Source organism: Carassius auratus, unplaced genomic scaffold (assembly GCF_003368295.1).
Source record: "Carassius auratus strain Wakin unplaced genomic scaffold, ASM336829v1 scaf_tig00216437, whole genome shotgun sequence".
Taxonomy (NCBI): Eukaryota; Metazoa; Chordata; class Actinopteri; order Cypriniformes; family Cyprinidae; genus Carassius; species Carassius auratus.
This window is the reverse complement of record NW_020528572.1, coordinates 931182-956605: the sequence shown is the minus strand read 5'-3', so window position 1 is coordinate 956605 and position 25424 is coordinate 931182. Positions and strand designations below refer to the sequence as shown.

Sequence of the window (25424 nt, the reverse complement as noted above, 5' to 3'; positions counted from 1 at the left end):
TTTCCAGTAGGCTATATTCAAATCTATTTCTGTTTCGTAAGGCATCACAAAGTGACTTAAGAAATACATAAATGAATCAAATAGCAATTACAAGATCAAATCAGATCAGCTAATGACCACAAAGCATGCGAAGCTTAGCCTAAAGCACTAAGAAGAAACACTGTAAACTAAGCTTCTAAACTAACAACAAACAACAACAAATGTCCTATTGAGAAATGTTTATAATGTCTGCCGTTTAAACGGTGAAGCTAAAAGACCCTTGGCTGTACATTCACACAGAATGTGTTTTTGCATTTAAAAAACTTGAACTTTGAGAAGCAGAGGAATGAAAGAAAGAACGCAGGGTCTCGCAATGCATTTTAAAGCTTGTTTAGAACTTAATTTAACTTGACATGCCTTATTAAAAGAGGCGTGCTTGAAAAATTCAGCGCATTTGGAAAAAGTGGTGCAACGCTCAAATATGGCAAAGAACTCACGCTTGTTTACATAGAAAAATATGTAACAGCATAGAGCAATTAACAACACATAGCCAGGATGGCAGGATTTTTGCCAATTGCCAGAAAAAAGACATTTGTAGTAGTCTAGCCTTGAAAATGTCAGAGACCAGATAAGCTATACAGAAGAGTAAATTGTGGAGAAAAGGCTTGGTTTTAATTTTGATATTATTCTTGAAGCGGCCGGATTGGACACTTGTCATAATGTGGTGTACAAAGGACTCGTCAACCTATGGCACAGAGCGTTTTAACACACCTAGAGGCAATGGCAGCGTGACCTTTTGAGTTTTTGTGAGGCAGGTCTTGGCTAGGAGGACCAGAAGCACAGCCTTGTCATTTTAAACTAGGTCCTGTTAATGTATGTTTTTTGACTTTCTGACCCCACATTTTAGTACACTAAAACTCTCCTTATCTACATTAATAATTCATAATTAACTTGGAGGGCTGACTTGGTACGTAGATTTTTCGTGTTGAGTGTGCACAGCGTGTGCCAAACCCTTACACAAGAAACAGAAAAACGATTATACACTCTTTTCTCTCTCGTAGGCCTACAGATGTTTTCGCACATGCATACAAACAAAGAAGCCTCTTCTATCTCGCCCCATTTCACACTCTCTTCTTCCTCGCAGGGTTCGTCCTCTCTCAGAGTCCCTAAATGATCTTTTCAGAGAAGTCTCCCACTTACAGAGGCGCATCACAGATCTTAACAATCGCCTAGCAACCCTGGAACCCTTCCTCCGTCATCATGGTTACAGAGAGGAGGGGGAGGAAGGAGGGGATGGCAAGGAACCGGCTCCTCAGAGTGTGGGACCAAGTCAAGCCAAGAATCCACGGCGCTACGTGGTTCGAGTGGTCCGTCCCGCGAACAGGGTGGTGAGAACCAGACGAGTCAAAGTGTCCAAAAATGAAAAGGTTAAAGAGAGTGAGAGGTAGAGGAAAAGACGGAAGATTTGCAAATATTACAATCAGATGCATTAATGTTATTCAGGAAATATCCTTTATACTGGGGATTAAATACAATTTACATATTAAAAATGTTAGTGTACTATACAAGTGTGCATTCATTTTCTTTTGTCTGTACTCCTTCACGTTTGGGTCTCAAAGGTGCGATTAAAGTTCCCTGGCAGGAAAGCGAATGTTGGGAATGTTGATTGTGGAAAACTTTCCCAGCAGGATAATACCAAATGAAAAAAAAGTACCTTGAGAGTAAAAACAGACACTCCAGCTCCTTCCAAACAAAGCTAAACAAGGATGAAGCCATGTACAATCAGTTATTATTTTCTGTGAAGAATCTTCATTTATGTATTGGTATCCAGAGACATGTGTGTGACAGGAATAAAATCAGGTGAATACATTTTAATACTTTCAAATATATTTCTGTCAATGTGTGTGTGTGTTTTATTTTGATTGACTACTCATATTTTAATTACGCTGAAAAATTGAACTGCAGGGGTTGGTTGAAAATTAATTATTTGTTGAAAATATCTGATGGAGCATATTAAGACTGAACAAATGAAATCCTTAGTTCTGGGTAAACAAAACCAGACACGTTACTTAATTTTGTTAATTACGTTCAATTATGTTATCCAGTTTGGGTTTGCTTGGCACAGTGCCTAACCTTAAAGAAATATACAGAAAAACGCATAACATTTCTATTTTATGACTGAACACCACTAAAACTATTACTGTTAACTGTTAATTTGGACAAGTTTTACGTGTTTTTTTTATTTATTTTTTTAGCCTTTTTTATTTATTTATGCACTGTTTCACATGTGTGTAGAAGTAAGCATGTTGTTATGTTCTGCATTATTAAATTATTGTCATATAACACTCTATGCTCGCCAACCATCTCCATTCACATGCTTTTCATAAATGATGTCAGCTGGGTGGCATAATTTCTCTCAGGCCTCCAAATCTTATATTAAAATATGGTTCTCATCTCTGTATGAGAGCAGCGTCCTATTATAGATGTACCACACATTAACTCCTCCATATAAAATACATCATTACTAAACATCACTCACATATGCTCTTTCACACTCTCTAATAGAGAACAGCAGTGTGCTGCTGTCTAATAGGCAAGTCACTAACGACATTAAGTCCCTTAAATAATACTGAACACTAATTACAAACATCTGCATTGAGGAACACATTTTGTTTTGTGCTCTTATGTAACAGTCAGAATCATAGTGGTGTAATTTTAACAACTAAAAAAAAAACAACCAAAAAAAAACATAGCGCCTCTACCCCTTCAGACGTGAGCGAGTTGTCTCTGGAGTGTTATGTAACTCCGGCCGCGTGGTGGCAGTGTCGCGTCGGTTAGTTCACCGTGCGTTATTTTGACAGGAGTGAGCGCTTGAAGTCTGTGGGCCACTGTTTTTTTGGCAAACCAAGGAATTAACGACGATTATCAATATAACTTTATAATTAAAGTCTGCTGGTGAGGACGCGTGACGTATTATTGGGTACGTATGAAGAAGCAACTCTGTCTCACGTAACGCAAACGAGCGCCAGTCGTTTGTTATCAGTCCTTCTTTAAATGAACGTGAAAGCTGCGACTGTTTTTTATTAATTAACGTTACCTTCTGAATCTTTCCATTCACGAGTCCCTCTATCTATGCACCTGTCACTTGTTCCTTTAACTTCCCTGCTTGCGTTTAACTCTTTTCATATTTGTTTCCCCCTCTCTGACGACATGAACACGTGTGTGGGTGTCGCGTATCAGTTACTTGCCGTTTCTGTGTAATATGTTGTAGCACCCAAACCAAGACACCGTAAACTAAACAAATCTTTCGTTTTCTCTCTCTATCTTCCTCCCTCCGTCACTCTCTTTCTCAGTTTCTTTCTTTCTCTAAAGGTCCAGTTGCTAGGTAACAGTTAATTGTCAAGAAATAGTTACATGTGTTGCAATGTATTCTGTGATTGGCTGCTCTAAGGAAGCGCGTGAGAGAAAGGGGGATGAAAAGAGAGAGAGTGGGGGAGTGAGACAGGAATAGAAAGAGTAGGTTTGTGAAATATTGAATTGCAAATGGTTTTAAAATAAACAGCTATTACTTTAAAAATAGACGGCATGTACACATCCTCATGATTAGAAACAGCACTTTCATACAGGAATCAATAATCAGAATATGTTTGACATGAATCGATAGATACAGAAATGAGAGATGAATTCAGTGACATCAGTATTTGCTTGCAGTTTGCTCATGATGCAGACGTATCCAAGGCAACACCAGTGGCTAAGAAGCTCTCATTCACGTTCCATGTACATTATGTCACGAAGCAAACCTAAGCTTGTGTTGAATAGTCAGAGTGATTATCAAATAATACATAAGAAACACATTTCACAATTTTCATATTAACAACGTGAAAAGCAAGTGAGATTCATATCTGGCACATGATGACAGAAAAAAAGGAGTGTCACCATTTCCCCTCAGATTCTCGCTGCTGGAGTTGTACGGAAAAACACAGAAGGACTATGAGGCTTGAGATATCTCCCTTTTATTTTGTTTTTAGTCAACACTGTTTTGTACAAAGAGACAGAAGAATATATCTTAGCACTTATTTTCACACTGTCTGTATTCTCAATAGCTTACGTATTGTGAAATGTCTCATTAAATTATTATTGTAGTCTTAACACATGTAATCTCTCTCTATACAAAAACAGAAGAAAGAAACCATTTTTGTCATATTTACAGAATCTGTACAGTTCTGATCCATGAGTAACATTTAAAATAAGTGGTTAAAATACAAGAAGGACAGAATCGAAGACAACAGAGGTGTAAATTTTGTCTTAAATTCTGGTTCTCGGATGCTATTAGATTGGCACTGTGCTCCTGGTCCAGTGGTCTAATAACTGTTTCCCATGTGGCTATAAAAAATCTTCCAGACAAAAATGTATCTCAAATTTCATTATTTTAAATATTTGTCTTCATATATTAAAAGGCTATGGAAAGGGAACATAATTATTTACAGCAGACATAAAAGATAACCATTGCACTGTGCTCCTTTTCTCTCTCTCTCACACACACACACGCACTTGCACAGACAAATATGTGCACACAAACACCTGCGCGCACACATGCCCACTCACACACAGAGGTAATCAAGCATATGATTTCAGATACATGTACAATCATATGTGACGTACCTTACTGGGGAGGGCATTAAAATGACAAACGAGTAAAATATAGTCAAACGAGTGTAGTCTTATCCTACCAGTCATAAAGAAAGAGATTAGTTTAAATGAGAATAAATGAAAAGGGAAATAAAACACTGAAATAACAGAACACTTGCTACTGTCCTTATCCACCCATTTTATCGGCCCATCTCCCTTGTATCTTCTACTGCAAATGTCGTCTCACACTTAACCTGTGTTAATCAAATGTTATATTAGCGTGCTTTTACAAGGCCACATCTTTAAAGTGAGAATTATAACTGGAAAGCTTTTCAGGAAGAGCAAAGACATCTGTCCCTGACACTCACACACCCAATCACACAATACTACTTCTACATAGTACTACTACTAAAAACTGTTGGCTCGACTCTGCAGTACAAACACAGAGATTTACCGGAAAAGCAGTGGTTTTGTTTGTTACCACATCTATAGCTCTTAAAGCAATGCCACACTGTCATGAGATATCTTATGAGATATCTTTAAAGGATTTACTAAATAAAACCAAAATGAGAAAAACAGACCAAGCATACAAAATATTAAGGGTTTTTAAAAAAACAAAAGGGTACCATGCAAAGAAAGGTATCGTGGAAAAAATCTTGTGAGAAAGAAGACAAATTTAGCCTTACATGAACTCAAGAATGGTCTTCAAAAATTATGTTCAAGTAATGGCAGTATTCCTGACAAAATCTAGCAACATCATCCAAATTTGGGATTGCCGGTTAATTTCCTTAAGTTAATATTCCATATCCATTTTCAAAGATCTTATCAATTCATTGGCAACAACTTTTGTACCACCCAAACCTATATGATGCACAGTTTATCAACATATTGCACCCACAAAGAGCAGGCGTGATATCTTAATAGACATAAATGTATGAAATGCTAAAGATATGGCAATAAATAAGTAAAAGGCATGCATGCTCATTTTAAACACAAACTCCTACACACTAAGACAACCGAGTCAAAAAAGAATGTGGCAGAAAGTTAAGATAAAAAATTCACAAATCGATAGCTATACATCAATTATAAACCAAATATTATAAATATTGTGCTTAAAGTGGAGACCTGTTTGGCTACCAGATCATTCACAAAGAAAATGTATAAAGAAAATCTGCAGTAAACACAACAAATTTCAAGTAAAGGATTTGTATCTCAGCTGTGAACCAAAAGTAAAAAAATAAAAAAAAAAATGACAAAGTCTTCAGACTGCCCTGCCATGAGTTCATTTGTGATTTCGAAAACGATGGGGATAAAATAGTCATAAATACTTGCATCAACCTCACATGGGTCTCATTTATCCAATTAAATGAGTACACTGGTTTATTGATTTAGGTAATTAGGCCATTTAGCTAAATGATATGTTTGTTTTTGCCTGTGCCCATCCGAAATTCCTGAGAAATACCTCTACTTCATATAAGTGGGTATTAAAACTGCAAATTAACAGCAAAAGAATAGGGGAAATAACACGAGCCATCCCCACCATTATGATATTTAAACATTATTCAAACAAGCAACTCTGACTAGAATAAACTAAAATATCTACAAAATTTAACTTCTCCTGTACAGGTGCAGTAAAGGATTGTATTAGCCTGAATAACAGTAAGGAGGGCATAGAAAATTCTTAATGTTTGTCCATTCATTGATTTTTAACTGATACATTTTGCAGCAAAGTTGGATTGTTAACCTTTAATTTAATTCCTAAAATATCATCTAACCAATATGGTAAATCATAGATCTGTAGAGTTACATCCTTTCTGTCTATTCACTGTACAGAAAAAAATATATATTTACATAAAATGCAAGTATTTGCTGAGAATCTTACAAAACCCTATGTACTGTGTACCAGCGTCTCCCTAAGGAAAGTATAGATAAGCATGTCCAGTACTAACTGAATTCAAAGAAGAAACAAATCCATGACACCGTTGTTATTTTGCTGCTCGATCAAAGACTTCTTCAGAATTGGGGGATAGTGGAGAAGAAATAATTAATAGATTTTTATTTCTATATTGAAGATTACACCATACAACTGTAACGTCCCACGTATCTTCTCGAGGGAGGATACTGTGTACTGTACAATGCTGTGCAAACTTTAAATATCCTATTTTGCTATTATTAAAATGCTATTTGAATAATAATTTATCTGGTTTTCTTTAAAACTAAGTTCTCAAGATTAATACTATAAACACATTTAGCCTACTTTGTCTCCTTAATGCCGGATATTCCATATCATTGCTTATACCATTAAAAGGAAGGTTCCAGAATAATATGAATCATCCAATGACAAGTCTGTGTGCAGTGACCAGAAAGTTACCATGGCAATATGACCTGTAAATCAGGTGTTCTGTAAGTTTTGGTAAGGCACATAACGTGCTGTGTATTAAACCAATATTGTTCTAACAAATGAAACACTGTAAAAATAAGCTGATAATACATTTCCTTCACAATGATATCTCAAGTACAGCTGAAGTACTTTGCAAATCAGGCCTTTAACACAGATTTTACAGCACTCCATACTGGTAAAATAAACTTAAATAATCAATAATAAAGAACCTTATGGAATCCAAGTTTGTCTACAACTCAATTAACAATCAAATAAGCTCAGTTGACAAATCAAAAAAGCCTCCTGCAAAGTGGTTTGTTAACTAAGAACTGAAACTACAGTACAAATATATAACAGCATAAAACATCCAGAAACCAAGCCCAAATGGAACATCATAAACATTGTAATAATATATAATAATATTATTATCAGGAACATTATCAATACAATTATTGTAAGTTTTACCCTGTTGCTTAAAAAGAGTAACTGATTTCCATCCACATTTGTACAAAGCATTGTACACAGTTGTCTCCATCTGGATTGGCCGCTATTTTGATGTTAGGAGCAGGGAAATAGTGGGATATACAAAAAACGAGAATAAAAGAGAGGAATTAACAGATTTTCCCCCTAATCTCAACTTTTTGACAGTGGGCAGGTCCCCTCTCTCTATTTACATACGTATGCTTGGCAGCGCGTGATCCGCATAACTTAAAGAAAGCATGAGTCAGTTCCTCACACACGGTTTCCTCTTCTTTTCATGAACATGAAGGAACCAGTTAAAAACTGTCTTTTCAGTTTTCTCTCAATCATCATTCCGGCTGTCCTTTAGCTTCTTTTCTTCAGACATCAGACTCTATACTGGAAAGCTTCTCGTAAACATGTCCGTTGCTCGAGCCATTAAACGGTCTCTGTCCTTGACCCATTCCTAACCCATCCCTTGCTGACAGCAGCTTGTTGTTGCTAGGTCCTCCACCATAGTGGTTGCCAAGAGGCCCGCCCAGACATAGCTCCTTGGGGAACCGAGGGGCCACATTGGACAGTACCCCAGAAGTTGCGGAAGCAGGCAAATAGGAAGTCACCCCCATGGAGCCTCGGAAGTCAGCCCGACTGTTGTTGAGGAGCTGTTGCTGCTGCGGCTGTTGTGGCGTCTGTTGCTGCTGCGGCTGTGCCTGCTGCTTTTTGATGTAGTATGATTTGGCGCCATGTAATAGACACTGGTCGTCGCCGAAGGTTGGGATGAATGGGTTCTGGTTCACCTTATCTGGGTAGAGAGATTTAGACAAGGAGTAAGTCCCGTCCCCTCGGGTACCTCCCACACCTCCTCCCATCATGCCTCTATCCCTATCCCTCATGTCTCTCTCACCCACGGAGCGACGGTGCAACCCACCTTCACCCCCACGGAATAAGCTAAATGATGACCCCCCACCCTTCCCTCTGTCCCCAAAATATGATGTCTCCCGCTCCCCTCCTGCATACTGCTCAAACATCTGGGCGTAGGGGCTCGTGCCCTCCATGTAGCGGTCTTTGTCTTTTAGGCTCACACTTCGGGGTGGAGGAAGCATTGACGCTCCGCCACTGCCTCCAAACCCACCCATCCTGCCCGCCCCTTCCTTCTGCAGCTCTACAAATGTGTCATAAGAGTGCTGCCTGCGCAAAACCTTACCACCTGGGCCAAATTTCCGCCTCTGTACCTGGGTTTGGGCACCTGTGCCTCCCCCTCCCTTTCCACTCTCCAGAGGGTGCTTACCCCCAGTTTGATCCAAGAGGAGGAGGTTGTCCTCACTGATGTCATATAAGTTGCCCGGTTTCTTGCACGAATCACACCGCTTGCAGCTGGCTGAACTAGGGCGGCTTGAGATTTGTCCACTCCCTCCACTCGTTCCCCCAACTCCCCCAGCAGCTGGATAGCTCCCAGCCCCACCTCCCCCATGCATGCAAACTGGCTTGCTTCCTCCACTTCCAACCCCTCCACTGTGGCAATTGCGACATTCCCAATCCCCTCCAGCCAACCCCCCCACCCCTCCGATGCCCTTTTCCCAGCATGCATGGCCCTGTTGCCCAGGCGATCCTCCTCCCATTCCACCCTTACATTCTGTCTTCTTGGATTTACCTTTCAGGAAATCTTCCATGGGAACCAAACTAGTGCACGCTCCCCCTGCACCACCGCTACTAACTACTCCACCGCAACCGCCTCCACCCAGTCCCACTCCTCCACCCATTCCTGGAGCATCACTTAAATCCAAATGCTCCCATGGGGATGCCCCTTCCTTGGCTTGAAACTGGTCCACATAGAAGTCCCTCAAATTCTCTTTGTCTCTGAATAGATAGGAGGTGCTGTTACCACCTCTCAGGCTCTTGCGCTCCACAGGTGGGGTGGCTGAGCGGTGTGCTTGTGTTGCTGGATGATGGTGGTGGTGATGGTGATGGATAGTGTGGTGGGGACGTCTCCTGAAGCCAAGCTCAATCTCATCCTGCTCACGGCGAGACTTGGCAGACGCAGGTCTCTTTTTTAGGCTGTCCCTGTACTGCTTGCGCCGTTTGCCGTGACCCTCAAGGTTTCCGTAGGTCACGGTGTGAGTGGAAATATCGGACACGTCAGATCGAATGTTTCCGTCGTCCCCACCTGATCCCACCCCACCTCCCCCGCAGTACCTGTCATGTCCTGCAATAAACCCTGAACTTGATGCCCCACCCTTGAAAGAGAACCTTCCATATAGATCTGGCAGGCCGGACTTGAAGCTTGACTGGGTTGGGTGACCTGCAATAAGGTCAAACTTTTCCCTGTTCCGATGTGTCAGCGACTGCCTTGGCTGGGTGGTGAAGATGGGTGCTACCCCACCCCCTAAGCTGTCACAATCGTACCCCCCCTCCAATGAACTGGCACTCCCTAAGCTACGAGGTCGGTTAGGCAGGGGACCCGACATACCAAGAGCCAGTTCAGATCCCGTGCCCCCATGGTGGTGTAGGTAATGATCCTGGTAGAGGTTGCTGTCCTTCAGGTGCAAATTCCCAAAAGTCCTCTCCACCTCGCTAACATAGTCGCTGAACATGTTGTCCTCTGGCAGGTACGGTGGAGGCTTGCAGTCTGTGTGGCCTACTAGGCTGCGCCGGTGTTCACTGATGTCATAAACGCCTGACTCACGATGACTGTAGTCCAGTGCGCTGCGAGGTGAACCATTGACCCCAGGCACAGAGGTCATGTTTTTGGCAGTACGCAACAAACGGAGAATGTTGGAGTGGGTGTTGTTCATGTTCATGTTCATAGTGGCTGATGGTGAGTTAAGGGCTGATTTGTTCTCTTCAATCTGAACACCATGGATGCAACTGTAGATGCCCTGTTGGACAGATAAAATGAGGAAAAGCAAAAAAAAAAAAAGAAGAGAAGAAGGAACAAACAATTTGGGATTAGATAGTTGTTCAATGAAGTTTAATTAGCAGCAAACATTTTCACAATTTTTATGTTAAGTCCATGTTAAGTCTCAAGGCTTAGTCCTTTCAAGTCAAATCTCTTAGTTTATACAGTTTTATGCTTTTGTAATTACTATTCTGAGTCTTCTATATGCTGTAGTTTTAGACAATTAAAAAACTTATTTCTATTTCCTGTTTATCACAAAGTTTATTCATCATTGTCTTTAACACTTTGACATTATGTGCACAAGAGCAGAGAAAGGAAATTGAGGGAGACAGAAAGGAATGAAAGGAGACAGGAAAAAGGCAAAATATGTTCAAGAAAGAGAAACGGCATGGGTGATAGAGATTCTGATTAATGATGACATGGTGACAGAGCTACAGTAACTCTGTGGTTTTGACTGCCTATCAGTATATTCAATCAATGTGATTAAAATTCAACTGACACCACTGTGTCGACTCCTCTGTCTCTCCTTCATCACTGCCATGACAAATTAATTACACAATATTCTAATAAACCTCTCCAGCTCATTCACCAGTGATGCAGATTCACTGCATTTTAATCCATTTATCTGTGTAGTTTTGGCTGTATTTTTATCAAACTCATAATGGCATTCTTAATGGCAAATGTGTTATTGTACAACTGTCAAAATACTTCATTATCTTATAAACTGCTGGGTGCTTCCATTTATATCCATACCTTTAAATGTGTTGAAGCACTATAATGGAATGTTTAGATTTTTATATGTATATATATACACACACACACACACACACACACAAACCAATTTGTAACAAACAATACATGAAAACGTGAAGGGCCCTATGATTTCCACGATGCGGAATACGCAGACAGAATCACGGAATCCAGTCATAAAAACGGAATTCACATTTTAACACGGAATGTCACAGAATTTGTCAAATTTTGGAAGAAATAAAAGTAGGTCATTACACTTAAATCAGATTGGGATATGGACTAGTTTCTGTAAATATTAAGCCACAAAAGTTGATTCAAATATGAATCCTGCATGTTCTGTGTGTCTCTGTTAATGAATAGTGCAGACGCTCGGTTTCATATATATTTACACACATACTGAAGCACACTTGACGCTCGTGGTGTTTTCATCATCTGCTGTCTCACTAAATGAGGATGTAAACACATGAAGAACATCTCCAGAACAGTTCTGAGAGTCACTTCATGAGCATTTAACCATTTGATTTGACTAAATCATATATACAGTCTATGGTCATCACATACACAGAACTGTAAAGGTATTCAAGGCAATTTGTCAAAAATAAAAGTCCGGTTTGATTTTTGAAGACATGCCGATTACAATTTTTTTCGTGGAATGTACATAGCCTACTACTACTACTACTACTACTAAAATGAAACAAACATTATTTTTTAAGGAATAATCGCACAACAATTCTTCCATGTTGTAAATCCCCATTGTTTGCCAAAAAATAAAGTTTACTTAGTTTTCAATAATTAAAAGATAAATTAAATAAATGTTTCAAGCCTTTATTTGATAGCCAGAAAAAGTTAAATACACAACACAGAATTTCTGAGAAAAAAAAAAGCTACTTTAAAAAAGAAATGTATAAATTAAGTTGTTTTATGCATTCAAATGATTACACATGCTAAAATACAGAATTTGGTAACAATAAAAAATATGGTGAGAAAAAAATAAAACATATCATAGGGCCCTAAACGTAATTTTTGTTAAACTTTTAATAAATTGATGTGAAAATGTATAAGTTTCATGATTTTAATTAATTAGACATTCTTCTTGATTAATAAAATTTTATTCAGCTATTACAAATGAGTAGAGAAATATTAAAACGCTATTTGGAAACAAAAAATTAAACGGAATTCATAGGGCCCTACATGTGGAACAAATAGAATTCTCTTCAAAACATTTCAAAGGGTAAAGGTTACACTGGTGATCTATCCCTCTAGTGAGACAACATGTCAGAAATGTTTTCCTAGTCATGCTTAGTGTCTGTCCACTCATATGTATTTCCCCTCCTCTTTATGTTCCTCTTATGTTCTCTACCTTCTGTCTTTTTTTAATTCAAGCCATCATTCCCACTGTGATCTCCTGACCCTTCAATCTGATTGGGTTAGAACATATTCTTCATTCAGAATTATCTACTTTTTTGGTATTTTTCCTTCTTTCTCGAGAGTTGCCTTTCTCTCCCATATTGTGTTGCCCCCCCTCCCCCGCCCCCCGCCCTGTAGCTGAGGAAACTGGCCATACAAATTGCCTTTGTGGCTAACAGACTAATATAGAGATCTTTTATCCTTTAAAGCTTTGATCATTGAACTCAGGTAAATCCAAGTTTATGTTTGAGTCACTTGCCAGTTTGGTCACATAAACTGATATTTTTTCTCTGTGTTCATCCCCGCCATTATGTGGGTCATGGCACCATTCCAAATTGCTTGAGGCATGATTTGATGTTCGAATGTCTGGAATGAGAGACCGTTGCTTTGCCCGGTTAGCTCAAGATCAGGGGTCTGATTTATAATGTTGCACTTTGTACAAAATGGGTATTGAAATGTATGTTCACCCTTTCCCCCACATACATCTGAACAAAAGAAAATTATTATTTAAATGTACAAAAATAAATATGTACCATACCACTAACAAAATGTAGTTAAGACCTCAAATCAAATGTCATTATCATCCAGACTTCAGTGGTTGTTCAGTGTTTACAATTCTAATGTCAAGGAAATGTTTATACACTTTGCACAGTTTAATTTAAAAAGTTATTTTAGTTATCTGCGAATGAAAGAAAATTGTTTTTACTCTGCAAATGCAATTTCTTAATCATTATTTTGTGTGTGTGTTTGTGTTTAAATAACATTCTTGGGTAAAATTACTTAAGCATCCTTAAAACGGTAAATTCAACCAAAAGTGACTGTTTATGCTTAAAACTATATATATGGCTATATATAAATATATGTCGGCCGATCATTAATGCGCATGTAAAGTAATTTTCAGATGGGTAGAGAATATACACATTCGAGATTTGATTTTTTTAGATACATAAATTTGCCCTAAAGTGAAATATTTCCCAAATACATGTTAATTAATCTTATTGTGAACAAGTTATAATTTATGTAGGTTTGTTTCCGCCACTGAATAAAAAATAAAACAAGTTAACTTTTTTATCTCACAATTCTCACAGTTTTTCTCAGAACTGCATAATACAAATTCGCAATTCTGACGGTTTTCTCCCAATTGTGTGAAAAAAAGTTTTGACTTTGTAATCTGTAATCTAGGATAGGAAATACATTTTGACTGGACAATAAGACAGTACCCCTAGTCTCCAAACCCCAATAGGCTGCTGGCTTCTGAATAATAGTAAAGTCAGTCTTGGTGGTTGTTTGCATTTGGATCAAAAGTGAATCTGCCACTCACCCTGCTAATGGAGAAGGTGAAACCAGGTTTGCCCGAGCACACACCCATGAAGCAGAATCGCAGTTGCCAGTAGAAAAGGTGCTCTGCGATGAATGTGATAAGGGACAGGGCCATTGCAGCTCCCAGCATGTAGAACACACCTGCCATGTTGTCTACATCCAGCTGACTGCTCATCACCTCATTTTTCTCATTGTGGCAGATGCCAGTCAGCCACAGGGCCTCAAGTTCCTCCATCTCACCTAGAAAGGAGGAGAAAAAAGATTGTACTTTCTAGCATTTGAATGTGGGTTAGAAAGTGACTGTTTGTGCATCATTTTCTTTCTGCCTCTCCAGCTGTGTGTTTTGTGTGTTTATGTGCTTCGAGTGCTCTCAAGCTTTACTGTTAGCAGACGTGTCTGTTCACGTTTGTCTATCTATGACGATTTCAATGCGTTTCAGCACTGAATTTATTTAGAGCCCCCACAAAACTCTGCACAGTAAACAAATTATGGCCCCTGTGAAGTGTAACATTTGTCATAACGGATTAATCCAACTCACACTCACACACACTGAGCTCTCTTCACATTAATGATTGCTTATGGGAGTCACTTGAGATTTGGTTCCCAGCTCTAATAAGGGCCCTGAGGGTCCTGACAGCCCGCATAGGGGGCACAAGATCAAACTCCAAAATGGCATTCGGTGTTCTGCAGGTCTGTCTTTAGGGACAAATGCACATAAATATACTTTTTCTCTCTCTCTCTCACACACACACACACGCACACAAAGATTCATCCGTTCAGTGCCTGCAGTTCTATGCCACACTGGGAACTGTAGTCGGGGACTTCAGGCTTCAAATCTGTCAAAAACCCAACACCTATGTGAGGGTGAATGTGTGTGCGGGTGTTCACATGCTGTGTCGGTGCATTCATGTGTACCTACATGTATATGTCACACAGTTGATGCCTTCCCAGTGTACTTTTGAGATAACACAAGCGCCCCCTTGACACTTGCAAATGGGACTCTATTCCTGCTGCTGGATCATATGCTGGCTTATATAAAAACATGTGATACACCCAACCGTACCTTTCCGATTCCATACTGCTGTCAGTGTGCACTGCCTGCTTGTCAACATGCATATGAACACTGACCTTGTCAGTAATCGAATCTAATGCGTCCCACTTTTAAATGTATCGGATAGAATTTTCTATGACTGTGCCCATATACAGTATCTATATGATCTCTTTACAAAATGTCATCCTAAGTGTCTAAAATTGTTAACACTGTTTATGCGTGTGTGGGGTGCATAGGCCAAGTTCTGCATGTGTCTTTGGATGTCTTGCAAACAGCTTGTCATCTCAGATGCTGTTTGGGGAAGAGATGATGATTTTTAGAAATGGCCCCTGGATCTGGATCACTAGGAAAGCGCCTGAATCAGACTGAATTAGAGACACTTTTCAATGCTGTACATCTATTGCTGGTACAGTGCAACTATTATAGATACTTAGTACACTAAATTAGTATACTATTTACTAATTACAAATACAAATTTACTAATACAAATTGTAAAATGTAATTGATTCCTGTGAAGGTAAAACTTAATTTTCAGCACCATTACTCCAGTCTTCAGTTTCACATGATTTTCCAGAACATAAAATGCAGATTGGCTGCTCAAGAAATATTTCTTGTTATAATTAATGTTTAACACAGTTGCTTAATATATTTGTGGAAAGTGTGTTCATTATTTGCAGGAATCTGATGGATAGAAAGTTTAAAAGAAAAGCTTTTTTTTTTAAATGGAAATCTTTTGTAACATTATGAGTCTTTACTATCAGGTCTTATCAATTTAATGCATCCTTGCTGAATAAAACTATTAATATATATACATTTCATATTGGTAAATCTCACATTGCCATCAACAACTTTCATTTGTACATTGCAAATTTCCACATTTCCCCCTCCTTATTTCATGCAACTATATTGCTGTATTTTAAATAATAATCATAAACACAAAGTTATATCCTTTGTGCAAACAGACTAATATGAAAGAAAATCTAAAACAGCTTTAGCTTTGCATAACCTGTGTCACCTGTGTAAACTATAGTCATCTATATTATTACAGAGCACATTATGAGATAAATCCTTGATTTGATAAGTAAATTAATTTGATTTCAGCTTTATAATGCTTTCACAGAATGTGAATTTCACACAAAGGAAGCTTTGAAAAGCAGGATGCCATATTTTCACACATCTAATACCATTTTGTGTGGCATACTTGTTGGCGTTCTAACAGACAGTGTAGGCACTTGTCATCTCTTGCCAGGTATTCTTTAAAACTGTTTGCCTTGAGGGGACATTGAGAATCATTAAAAGAAGAAGTGAATGAAGTAAACATCTCAAGCTGTGAATCCTCTACACATTCGTGCCACTTTTGTGAACAGCATTTCATCGCGAAAACCTGCCTTATTCACTAAACACCCACAAACCATTTTAACCAGGCTGTCTGCTATCTTTTATAAATTTGCATCTCAGCTGAATTTTTGTGTCTGTTTGTGGTGACCAAACTCACTGAAATTTTTCAATGAATCAATCAGATGCTAAAAGAATGCAGAAAATGAAGATTCGTTCTGAGTGAATGTCCCCTAAATATCTTTAAGCTTGAACGAATTTGTGCAGATTAAGGCTGGTGGCTAATTCATCACAATCGTCCAATGAAATAATAATTTACCATCTCCAAAGAGCTGCAGAATGGCGAGATCCACTGCTCTCTTCCAGCCTGAGTCTTTCTGAATGGCAATGCCATACCCTGTAGTAGCAAAGATATAACCACTGCCGATGGTCACCAGTTTACATCCCTCATCACGTCCAGCCATGTAGTTCAAGACTGCTGCGTCGTAGATGAATGCATCCAATTTACTACACAAGTCAGGGAGAGGAGTAATATGTTAGAATGTTGGTTAGTCTTGTCAAACATTAAACATTAGTAAACCAGTGTTATTTTAGTACCATTGACATACAAATATAGGTTTTGTTAATATTCATTATTTATTTTTTATTTTTATATTTACTGTTTCATTTAAAAGTTTGTTATTTAGTTTTATTTAGCATTTAGTGTTTTAAGTGGGTTTTTATTAAGTTTTAGTTATTTTAGTATTTAAACGAAAATTTGTTGTTTAATAATTTATTAAATTTATTTTTAAAATAATTCAATTATTTTACTTAAAGTTTATTTTATTTTCAATAATGACATTTTTTATGTAAAAAAAAAAACAAAAAAACAATAATTTCTTCTGAACTGTGTTGGATGTGAGATACAGTGTGTTGTGTGTAATGATAACCTAAATAGCATTTAGCTTTTTCTTGTATTTTATTATTTTGCATCTTTTATGAGCTCATCTTGAGTGAGAGAGAGAACATGAAATTTGTAATAGACCATTAAAAACCAGCATGACAAGTCAAAAAGGTATTTCAAAATTTTGAAAAATGTAGACGAAAACTAAGGTGACTTATTTCAAGATATGCTTGTAGTTAACAACACCCCATACCACTATACACGATCTCATTAATGTTATTAAAAGTATATATATTATATATTTTATATAGAATTATTATTTTATAAAAAGCATTATATAAGCATTACATAAACAATACATTTGTTACAGTATTCATTAATCTTTTTTCATGTTATAAAAAAACACAACTGTTCATTGTCTGTACATGTTAGCTTAGACCTATTAAATAATAGATACAACTTTTGTTTTTAAGAATGTATTAGTAAATGTAGAAATCAACAGTAGCTAAGATGCTTCAGAATAATTTTTCATTGTTAGTAGTAATGTAAACATATGGAAACTTATTGTAGTGTTAACAATAAACTTGTAGTTTTAAATTTAACATTTTATTTCCAAAGTGTATTCAGTGGTTTTTTTCTCATTAAATCCTGTTGTACTAAATGCCTTTTTACATTGTCCACTATTAATACTGATAAAATAAGGACAGCAGAAGTCAGTCTCATGTTAAATCAGTCTTTTACCAAGCATCTCCAAACAAAGTCCCTTCAGGATGCCTCATATTGCCATTATCAATCCAGAGTTCATCCACCCACTCACTCATTACACACTGTACTTACTGCTGTCCTACAAGCTTTTCAGCTTCCTGTCTTCCTAGCCTTTATATTCTTTTCATGCAGATACCATCTCTCTCTTTTTTCATTCTCACCCCATCTTGAGGCTGTGGAGGGCCTCATTTACGTTCTTCTGGTGGAAGCTGGTCATATACGTGTGCATCTCTTTGTAGTTGTTCCTTATGTTTCTCTCTGTGCTGCCATTGGGCACAGTACCGAAGCGGAATGGAGGGGAGAAGTCATTCGGATGTTGAAACTAGATAAGAGAGAGAAAGCCAGAGAGAAATATATCTATAGAAACCAGCAGTTTCCACATTGTCAATGAACACTCAAGGGACAAAGTGTGAGGAGAGGTGTCATTTCAAAAACCTTTAAAGGTACAACAAATCTTTTTTTCCCACCATTCATAATATAAATATTTCCAGTGTAAACATAGACTACAGGTGCATCTCAATAAATTAGAATGTTGTGGAAACAGTTCATTTATTTCAGTAATTCAACTCAAATAGTGAAACTCATATATATCACTATTAAATAAATTCAATGCACACAAACTGAAGTAGTTTAAGTCTTTGGTTTTTTTAATTGTGGTGATTTTGGCTCACATTTAACAAAAACCCCACTAATTCATTCAACTTTCTATTCAACAAATTAGAATATGGTGACATGCCAATCAGCTAATCGAATCAAAACACATGCAAAGGTTTTCTGAGCCTTCAAAAATTTCTCTCAGTTTGGTTCACTAGGCTACACAATCATGGGGAAGACTGCTGATCTGACAGTTGTCCAGAAGACAATCATTGACACCCTTCACAAGGAGGGCAAGCCTCAAACATTCAGTGCAAAAGAAGCTGGCTGTTCACAGAGTGCTGTATCCAAGCATGTTAACAGAAAGTTGAGTGGAAGAAAAAAGTGTAGAGAAAAGGTGCACAACCAACTGAGAGAACCGCAGCCTTTTGTCAAGCAAAATCAATCAAATTTTATATTGGAAACCAAGGTCCTAGAGTCTGGAGGAAGGGTGGAGAAGCTCATAGCCCAAGTTTCTAGAAGTTCAGTTTTATGTTTCCACGGTCTGTGATAATTTGGGGTGTAATGTCTTCTGCTGGTGTTGGTCCATTGTGTTTTTTGAAAACCAAAGTCGCTGCACCCATTTACCAATACATTTTGGAGCTCTTAATGCTTCCTTCTGCTGACCAGCTTTTTGAAGATGCTGATTTCATTTTCCAGCAGGATTTGGCACCTGCCCACACTGCCAAAAGCACCAAATGTTGGTTAAAAACCATGGTGTTGGTGTGCTTGACTGGCCAGCAAACTCACCAGACCTGAACCCTATAGAGAATCTATGGGCTATTGTCAAGAGGAAAATGAGAAACAAGAGACCAAAAAATGCAGATGAGCTGAAGGCCACTGTCAAAGAAACCTGGGCTTCCAGACCACCTCAGCAGTGCCACAAACTGATCACCTCCATACCACACCGAATTGAGGCAGTAATTAAAGCAAAAGGAGCTCCTACCAAGTATTGAGTACATGTACAGTAAATTAACATACTTTTCAGAAGGCCAACAATTCACTAAAAATGTAATGTTATGTTATGAAGTATTCTAATTTGCTGAGATAGTTAATTGGTGAGTTTTTCTTAAATGTGAGCCAAAATCATAAAAATTAAAAGAACCAAAAACTTTAACTACTTCAGTCTGTGTGCAATTAATTTAATACAGTACAATTTGAGTTGAATTACTGAAATAAATGAACAATTCCACAACATTCTAATTTATTGAGATGCGCCTGTATGTTCTCTAGACACTTAAAGCCTTGCTAGACAAAGTAAAGCATGACTTAGAGTAAAAAAACAAGACAAAATCTCATTATATAAATTATTAAAGGAGCTACAGCATCCACTCAGAGTCAAATCTTGTTTCCTGTTTCATAACGGTTGGCTAATTCACATTAGCCCAATGTTTTATTTTTTTTTACATGCAAAGAAGACACAAAAAAACAAACAAACACAAATTACCACAAAACCAGTCAGCATGTGGTTGCCCAAATATGTCATCAGTTATTTGAGGATAATAAACAGTATTATTAGGATGTCACATGCAATGCTGTGTCATGTAAGCATGCATGAATTCACTTATGAACAAATTGCTTTTCATGTCCTAGAAGTGGAATAGATAAAAAAATGTACACAGTAAGTAAGATCAATGAGAACTATAATTTTAATAACAGCTTTCAGATGCCCGACCTTCACTTTTGCACATGCCGTTAAATTTGACCAATAAACCCTTTTACCTTTTTATCACTCAGGCCCGTCACCTGGTCCACATATTCCTCTTGAATCATAAATGCGGCTAGGTTGGCAGTGTAGCTGGCCAGGAAAATCACAGCGAAGAAGGCCCAGACCGAGACCATGATCTTGCTAGTAGTGCCTTTGGGGTTCTGCACGGGCACAGAGTTATTGAAGACCAAACCCCAAAGTAGCCAAATAGCTTTTCCGATGGTGAAGGAGGGACCGCCGGGCTCTGATGAGGTGTAAAGAGGTAGAGAAATTGAAATAGAGAGTTATTACCTTATAATTTAATAGGAATCAGAGAGGAGTAAAAGGGCAGAGGAAGAAAAGCCATAATAAATAGCCATGAATTAACTATTCAGTTTTGATTTTGATCAAAAGAATCAGTAATATTCAGAGAAGCAGTACACTGCTGAGCATGAAATCAGCCAATACAACATGGAAAAATGGATATAATATCCAAAACTAAAATACAAGGTTATTTTATTTTTGTATTAACATTGCATATATGTGACCCTGGGCCACAAAACCAGTCAAATTTTTTTGAAATTGAGATTTATATATCATCTGAAATGATTTATAAATCATTTTAATTTCATATTTCAAACATATGTTATATGAGAATGTAGAAATAAATATACAAAACAGACATAAATAATAATGTATAAAGATGCATTTATTTGCATTTTTTATGTGTATGTAATTTGAATTAACATATATATATATATATATATATATATATATATATATATATATATATATATATATATATATATATATATATATATATATATATATAAAGCACCATTAAATGCACAGTTAAATTCATAGCTATGAACAGAAGTATATTATATAAAATAAAAATAATGTAATGTTTAGATGGATATAAAATGAAAACGTTAACCTATATATACCAAATGTATATTGGCGTTCTGTATAAAGAATATTGATTTGTGTGTGTGTGTGTGTGTGGGTGGGTTTATATAAGTTGTTTGCACACCTCGTCCATCTGCCAAGCAGCGATTATAGCCAACAGGACTGAAGTACTCAAAAATGAAAACAGCCACGGCTGAAACTATCAACAGCATAACGAACATCATTACCCAGACATCAGCGCTGAAGGGCTCTGAGAGCAAAAAATGAAGGGAAAAGAAATTACTAATGAAGAGTGCACTTGAATTTGGAATTACATCTTGAATGCCATTACAGTGTGTATATAGCACTTACCTAAAAAGGCAGAGGGAGACACTGTGCCATTGCTACGAGAGACCATGACACTAATCCCAGTCTCTATGAAGGGCACAGAGAAGTCAATGACCTCTGACCTCTCTTCATTAATGGTCAAGGAGCCCACTGCCATGTGGGCATTCTTCAACACCACCTAAACATGAGGAAAAGTGGCGGTTATAACGAACCTGGACTAGTCTAGGCATGCCACAACAGAGGAAAGAAAAGTGCAACAGTGTGAGAAGCAAAAGGTGAATGAGAAATCCATGATGGAAAAAAAACAAAACTGTGAGACCAAGCAAGGCAGAAATCAGGTTATTTCCTACAGTGGGTCGCAGGAGCTTTTAATAGCCATTTCTCCGTTTTTCAACCTTTCCCTAATCACCACATCCCCAAACCCATCACTTGTCCAGGTACTGTATATTTAGAGTTACATGTAAAAGGCCTCTGGTGGTATAGGAAAATGGGACAAAACAGAGGTAATAAGGTGAATGTATGCTACAGGAAGGCTTTTTCTACATCAGGGCTACTCAAAGGGCCACAAAACCGTATTTCTTTAGCCTCAAGGGCCACACTTCTAATTTTTTTATAGTGCCCATGTTATATTAATAAGGCAACTGAGTGTTATACACTTACACGACCACATACAGTAGCAAACTAAATCGCTCCCATCATAATCAATGAAGCTGTACTGTAAGCGCTCATCTGTGGCACAGTTTGCAGAGCGGACTATAGATTTCTGCTTGGTGTTGGAAATTTTTTTAATTGCACTGTGCATTTACCATGGTATATACTGTACCAGAATCTCAGAAAACATGCATGCCACGATAATGCCCTGTGGGCTGCATGTTGATTATGCCATTCTAAATCCTATTTTCTTTCTCCATCTTTTCAAAATATGAGATTGTATTTTGCATATTTGCTTGAGTGTGTGTTGCGTTACAGCATCTATCACTGAACATGAGCATTCTTGGAGCATCAGATCTTGTAAAGACTTTAAGTAAACATAAAGAGAGCTACTAAGAGTCTGCAACTCCAAATGTAATGCAGTTCTATGAGTATTCATATGACTAGGACAGAAAGGGAACTGCATAACATTCATTCCAACTTTGGATTTACATATGATCCGGTAACTCGTATTATTTCTCATTTGAATTAATGCACCAGCTGTATTTTCCCTTGGGCTTGTGCAAACTCACTTGCTCACATTTTCCCTTCTCTTTCATCTGTTCTTGTCATAGAGATACTTTTCAGATTTTCATTTTTTGGAAATAATATATAATCAGAAATCCACTGACGATCCAGAACTTTGTCCTTATGGTTATTACAATTGACTAAAAAAAAAGCTAATAAATGAAATAATTTAAAGCAAATAAATCTGTATAGACATTGAAAATATATCACAGCATCACATAAATCACAACATAAATACTAAAACTAACTAAAATGGAAAAGAAAACAAAATATAAAAATATGATTTTATTCAAAATAACAAAATGTTGCTATGTACGTATGTAGTATATCAATGATACTAAAATAACACTGGAGCCAATGGTATACATGCAATGTGAGTTTGAGCCTGGCTTGCAAACATTTCCTGATCCAACATCACCCATTTAATCACACAAAAGTGTTTGATCCAGCAAGCTCTTGGATAAGAAACAACCTATTCAGCGCAAACCTTGTGGTGTTTTATAAGAACCAGTAGTTTTCATACTAAAAGCATTTTGAAACTAACCTCTCCAACCATGCCATTCCATGTCCCATTGATCTTTTTGCCATGCTTCCCATTGGTCACCAGGTAGAGATCGTAGGTAAATTTTACTGTCTTGGCAATCTTTTTGAGGATGTCTATACAGAAGCCTTTGCAACAGCGTTTAATGTAGATCCCTGAATCTCCTGTCTGATTTCTGGAGGTAGGAAAAACAGGAAGAAAAAGTTGAGAAGATTAATGTTAGCAAGTTATTTTTCGAAATAGTGAAGATGGCTTTTAACAAATTTTGCCTTAGCCGTTCATCAATCCTTAATCAAAGTACCATTTCATAATAAATCTGTGTCTGAAGAAATCAATCAGTGAGTCAACATAACATCAAAATGACTAATGACCACTGCACTGAATATTGCATTGACTACATTGGAACACGGAGACTTAAATTTGTCAAAATTCACATTAATCTCGGATCATTTCTCATAATAAATGAGTGAAATTATAAGCAATAATTTATTACAATAATGCTAAATGAATTTAACACATATATTTTTAATCAATATTAAAAGTAGACATGAGATTCCAGTTTAATCCATAGATGAATCAGTGTTTTACGTCAATAGTGCAATACTGTATACACCACACTTTCTTACTAATTGATATAATCTAGTCCTGACAGTGGCAGAGCACCTTACATTTGAAAACTGAGTGTAGGATCTGTGCTCTCATGAGACAAATCAGCATTTTGGCAGTCAAGATTAATGACTGATCTATATTGATCTTATACAATGACTGATTGAAGATATTTTACCTATACTATGTAGCTTTATCTATATTGGATATTAAGCAAATCTTCACAGACAAAACAGTGTGGTATGCCTGAGACCACTGAAAAAAAGTCTACCACTTATAAGATCTACTGTGAAATTTGTGACCAATCTGAATTTTGAACCAAACTTAGGCATTTCCCTGAATATCTGTACATTTCCCATTAGATTCTCACTGGAGTTTGAGCTGTTTTCGGCACGGCACTGTATTCCTCATGCAGGTGCCACTGAGGGGGTCAACATCCTCCACAATAACAAATGGAGCCTCCTCCAGTGTAACAATGGACAGGTGGTCATCCTCCCGCTCCCCAGCATCCGAGTAGAGCTCGAACCGAGGCCACACATGGTACTTCATTGCCAGAGACCCGTTCTCCCATTTACCGACCTGTGAAAGTGCAAAGAGGGCAAGATGAGAGCAGAAGATGAGAGAAGGATAATGAGTGAGATAATGAGAGGCTGTTGAGGTTGAAGTGGCTGCGACTGGATTAGTGCAGACTAAATTTGAGGACGGCTGAAATCTTGAATTAAGATAAAGAATAAATGAAGGTTGATAATTGCATCAGGGAACTGCACAGTCATGAGTTAAGAGAAATCAAGAGGCAAAAGAGAGAAATGATTAGAGATACTCACCCTTTCATACTGCCTCTCCTTATTTAACAGTATAATGACCAACTTTGGGTGCATCTGAAAACCGTCCTCACTGAAGGAGAGGTTGCGTCCTTCAAATGTCACATTCATGAGGTACCTGAAGAGAAAACAGAGTGAATATATCAGACCAGACATGTTCGGTGGTTATTAACACAAAGGCACCTTCCTTGCTTAGACCTCTATAGCAAATATTTTCAGAACAAGTCGTAGAAATGTACAGGAATCCCTCAATGTCAGCAGATTACATGGCATTCTAGTGTACCTAGTGTTTGGGCTTCTGCACACTATCCATATATGTCCACACACATTTATAATGCAGGAAAGCAGGTTTGTTGCTAGAGGCTATAGCAAATTATATTCACAATGGCAAATGTGAATCTGGCAGCCTACTGGTCACAAAACTACTATTATGACTTTTAAATCCATCCAGTTGGAGAGTTTTGAAGCTGGTTTTAATTTCACATTAACACAATAATCATGAACCAAATAAATAAGAATAATCCAGGGGAAAACATTTATTACAGAGGTGAGTGATATTACATGTCAAATCTAACAACCGATATCTTAGCCTTTAGTCAGTCATCCAAGAAAATTTTTACATCAACTTTTTATTTAAAAAGTAGCACATTTCTATATTATAATTATAAACCAGTTTGCTGCATCTTGAAATAATTTGGCTTTGTATTTGGTTGTAATGGATGCTGTGGATGAGACAGCAAACACTGCATGGAGAATATTTTCTTCTAAATGTCAAGTTTTTTCCCAAAACAGCATGCTTGACCTCCATCACTCAGGAATTAATCCTTG

At 37.5% G+C, this 25424-nt stretch overlaps 1 protein-coding gene across 4 annotated transcripts in view; it reads right to left on the bottom strand.

Moving 5' to 3' along the window:
- Positions 1 to 2225: 2225 nt before the first annotated feature.
- LOC113098206 (glutamate receptor ionotropic, NMDA 2B-like) overlaps positions 2226 to 25424 on the bottom strand; it is a 97407-nt gene continuing 74208 nt past the window's right edge. The window contains exons 7-17 of one of the 4 annotated variants that reach the window (XM_026263199.1): positions 24600 to 24714; positions 24146 to 24354; positions 23173 to 23344; positions 21435 to 21588; positions 21208 to 21333; positions 20210 to 20439; positions 18016 to 18176; positions 16526 to 16713; positions 13822 to 14060; positions 9099 to 10323; positions 2226 to 8249 (exon numbers count right to left, since the gene is read on the bottom strand). In XM_026263199.1, the coding sequence (XP_026118984.1) occupies positions 7828 to 8249; positions 9099 to 10323; positions 13822 to 14060; positions 16526 to 16713; positions 18016 to 18176; positions 20210 to 20439; positions 21208 to 21333; positions 21435 to 21588; positions 23173 to 23344; positions 24146 to 24354; positions 24600 to 24714 (3241 nt within the window). In that variant the 3' untranslated portion in view covers positions 2226 to 7827. Of the gene's footprint in view, positions 10324 to 13821; positions 14061 to 16525; positions 16714 to 18015; positions 18177 to 20209; positions 20440 to 21207; positions 21334 to 21434; positions 21589 to 23172; positions 23345 to 24145; positions 24355 to 24599; positions 24715 to 25424 lie in introns of all 4 variants that reach the window. The other 3 variants (XM_026263200.1, XM_026263198.1, XM_026263197.1) reach the window with 3 other exon arrangements.